Source organism: Salvia splendens, chromosome 12, assembly GCF_004379255.2.
Source record: "Salvia splendens isolate huo1 chromosome 12, SspV2, whole genome shotgun sequence".
NCBI lineage: Eukaryota > Viridiplantae > Streptophyta > Magnoliopsida > Lamiales > Lamiaceae > Salvia > Salvia splendens.
In genome coordinates, this window is record NC_056043.1 from 20,978,110 (window position 1) to 20,981,649 (window position 3,540).

General features: G+C 39.5%; 1 protein-coding gene across 1 annotated transcript; it reads right to left on the reverse strand.

The window, feature by feature from the left end:
* Positions 1 to 291: 291 nt before the first annotated feature.
* Positions 292 to 2,984, reverse strand: LOC121758168 (alkane hydroxylase MAH1-like). Its single transcript, XM_042153602.1, has 2 exons — positions 2,514 to 2,984; positions 292 to 1,545 (listed from the first exon to the last, which is right to left on the reverse strand). Exons 1-2 carry the CDS (start codon positions 2,982 to 2,984, stop codon positions 559 to 561), a joined length of 1,458 nt encoding a protein of 485 aa, XP_042009536.1. The 3' UTR covers positions 292 to 558.
* Positions 2,985 to 3,540: the final 556 nt, after the last annotated feature.

The following is a 3,540-nucleotide window of genomic DNA, read 5'->3' on the forward strand; positions in this document are numbered from 1 at the left end:
GATCATGTGTTAGAACATTATATTTATGGTCTTATTCACGGGGTTGGGGGTCTGCCTAAACCCCCGCCCATAAAGGGCGTTTTTGATTAAAAAAGAAAAAACATAAGTTGTCGTTATGTAAAATTGATTTTTTTAGTTACACATTTAAGAAGATCCTTAAATATTGGAAAAATCTGTAAGTCGATAATGGGAGACTGAATCAATATTCTCCAATAGTGAAAAATAATGAAACCATTGCAATACAATCATAAAAATAGGTACTTACCATTTATCACACATACAAGACCGGCAGTTTTGGGATTTAACATAACCCTTCCAAAAGTGACTTCCACTAATACCCTTTTTGAATTATAAAATGATTTTTAAATTACGTTCAATCTGCATATGTGGCATAATATCACGCGCACAAGCATCTTCAAAATCTAATGGTCAGATTTGTTAGGATGTTGTGAATTTAAAATGTGTTACGATTTTTAAGATGCATCCTAATATATTAAAACAAAAAAACTAACACTACAAATATAGGAATCTAATAAAGTCGTTTTGCCAAAAAACCATCTATATGCTCCTAAGAGAAACCGAAGCCTTCAAACCATTTTTAACCGTAAGAAAAGCAGAAACACTTGGGCTAACACTCTGCCCCTCCAAAACCTCAACCTCAAAGTTACGCAAAACGGTGGCCACAACCGCTTTCATCCGATTGAACGCCATCTCCCGGCCAGGACAAGCCCACGGGCCTGACCCGAACGCAAGAAAGTTGTGCGACGCAACGTGCCTCACCCCTCCCTCCTTTCCCATCCACCTCTCCGGCCTAAACTCCGCGCAGTCCTCTCCCCATATCCCCGCCTCCCTCCCCATCGCGTACGCGCAGATCACGATCCTCGTCGATCTCCCCACCCGGTGCCCGCTCGGAAGCACATCATCCCGCGCCGGATCCCTCATAATCACCGGCGCAGGCGGGTACAGCCTCAAGCTCTCGCTTAGGGCGCAATGTAGATAAACCATTTTCCCCAAATCCTCCGCTTTCGGGAAAATGTCAGTCGACGGGAAAAAGCAATCGATTTCCTCCAAAATCGCCTTCTTCGATTTAGGGTTTGAAGAATTAATTAAGTAGAAGAACCATGTGAGGATCGCGGCGGAGGTGTCTCGAGCCGCGAAGAAGAGGGTCATGATGTTGGCAGCTAAGAACTCCTTTTTGGGGGTTTCTTCGTCCCCGCCGCCGGTTCGGTAAAAATTCAGCACGTCGAAATAGTCGTCTCCGATTTGGCGGTGCTCGGTGGAGAGGAAATCATCGACGATTTGGTTGATATCGGTACACGCTCGCGCCATGCCCTTCTCGGTCCCGATGTTGAGGAAGCTCTGCAGCTTCCATGCCCTCTCGGGGAGGACGTTTCGCCAGAAGACGGCGTCGGCCATGTCGTCCGTGGCCTGCATGAGGGGGCAGTGGGGGAACCCTACCCTGAGCGAGGCCGTGTCGAATCCGGTGGCCATCAAGCATGTCGCGTCGATCATGTACCTGGTGAAGACCTCTTGCAGGTCAAGGACCTGTTGACGAATGAAACGAAAATAAATATAACAATATCGCACGTCGATGTAGACAGGGGCAGAAGCAGAAAAAATATTGGTAGGGGGCTTTATCAAACATATTTTCTTATAATTGAAGAGAAGTATATGCATATACAAATAATAAATTATACAAAAACTATACTGATAATAGTACTCCCTTCGTCCAGAAAAAATAGTTCCATATGTTGATAGCAAGGGTTTTAATGAAAAATCAGTAAAGTAAAAGAGAATGAGAAAAGTAGGTAAAATCATATAGATGAGGCGAAAAGTAGGTAATGTATGAGACAGAAAATCTCCATTTTTAGAAATGAGACTTTGTTTTTGGATTTCCTAAAATGGCAAAATGTGACTATTTTTCATGTATGGATGAAGTATTTAGTAGATTTTAAATTTAGTACAGTAAATTAATCTAAATTAAAACTAGGTGTAGGTAAGATATTTTATGACAATTAATCTCTTAGTTTACATTCCTGTCAGCCCTTACTAATCTTCTAATTTCTTTAAATTAATTGTCATTTACGTCAATTTAGTAAGGACTAAAGATGATTTTGTACCGGCCCAATCAAAACAAAAATAGAAAAAAAAAATTATGTGGGTGTAAAGAATGAATAACTGAACCCATGGGCGGACCCAAGTGTATTGGGGGAGGGGCTTAAGCCCTCAATAATTTATTTATTTTTAACTTTTTTATTAATTATTTTTAATATTTATTTAAATTTAGTGTAAATTATAATGTAAAAGTCCCTACAAATTATCTAAATTACTCATAGATCTACTATAAAACAAAATTTAGAAATCTCAGCTCTTATCGATAAATATTTCTCCGTCCGCCACTTACTGAACCCACTCTATAATTAAATCCCATGGAAAAAATAAAAAAGTTGCGTATGTTATTTCTCTTATCATCAATGGGTTTCAGGATGAAACCTGTGGATTTCTATCTATACCTGGTGATGCTCGGATGCATGGCGGAGGACTGGGACGAGGCCTTGCTCGAGGGTGTGGCGGATGATCTTAGGCATGGAGGTTTGGAAATGGGACTCTTTGAAGAATCCATACGTTAGTTTCTTGTCTAGCTTCCACTCCTTGATGTCCTTGACGAAGACGGCCTCCCCAAGGAAGTCGAAGGCCTTTCTGAACTCGGATCCTCTCTGGTAATTGGAGAAGTTGGAGTTGAGAATATGGTGCACGTTGCGTGGATCGCTAGTGACCAAGGTGTCGACGTTCGTGTACCACGAGGTTTTGCATAGAATGGTGCCCTTGTTTTCGGCCAAGACTTGCGTTAGTTTGTCGTAGAGTCTGTGGCTCTTGAGGTACGCCGTCGGGAGCAGCCTCATCAGCGGCCACTTCCACGGCACAAATAGGAGGAGGAGAGGGAAAATGAGAATCATTATGATTTGGGTGTAGAACATGATCATTTTTCTTAGTTACTATATATGGTATTTTTTTTAGATATGAAATGTTGTTTACAATGATCGTTATTTATAAGTGTAGATAATGAAGTAGCTAAATTAAATGTTGCCTTACCTGTCTACGTGTGAATTCATTCTTTCAATTAAGTAACTTATTTTGACTTTTTTGGCTGCTTGGTCAAGTTAACGTGTATAAATTAAATTCGAACCAAGCTGCTAATTGCATATAGTCAGAATTCAGAATAGTATTTCAAGTCAAAAACTTTGGTATATCGATGAGTTGATGCACTTAATCATTATGAATCGATGCACATTATATACTTAAACAATGATTAGATAGTTTAGTGGGTTAATTACAGAATAAATTTCAACTTTCCACACGTCTTAATTTTTGCATGGCTTTAGAATTGAGATTTATGTTTCTCTGTCACATCTAAAGTCAAAGTTTATTGACGGATTTTGAAGCTCATTCTTGTATAATCTCGTCATCAAATAATAATAAAAGTAACTTTAAATTATAAACAATTATTACATATTATGATGATAAGCACAACAAATTATT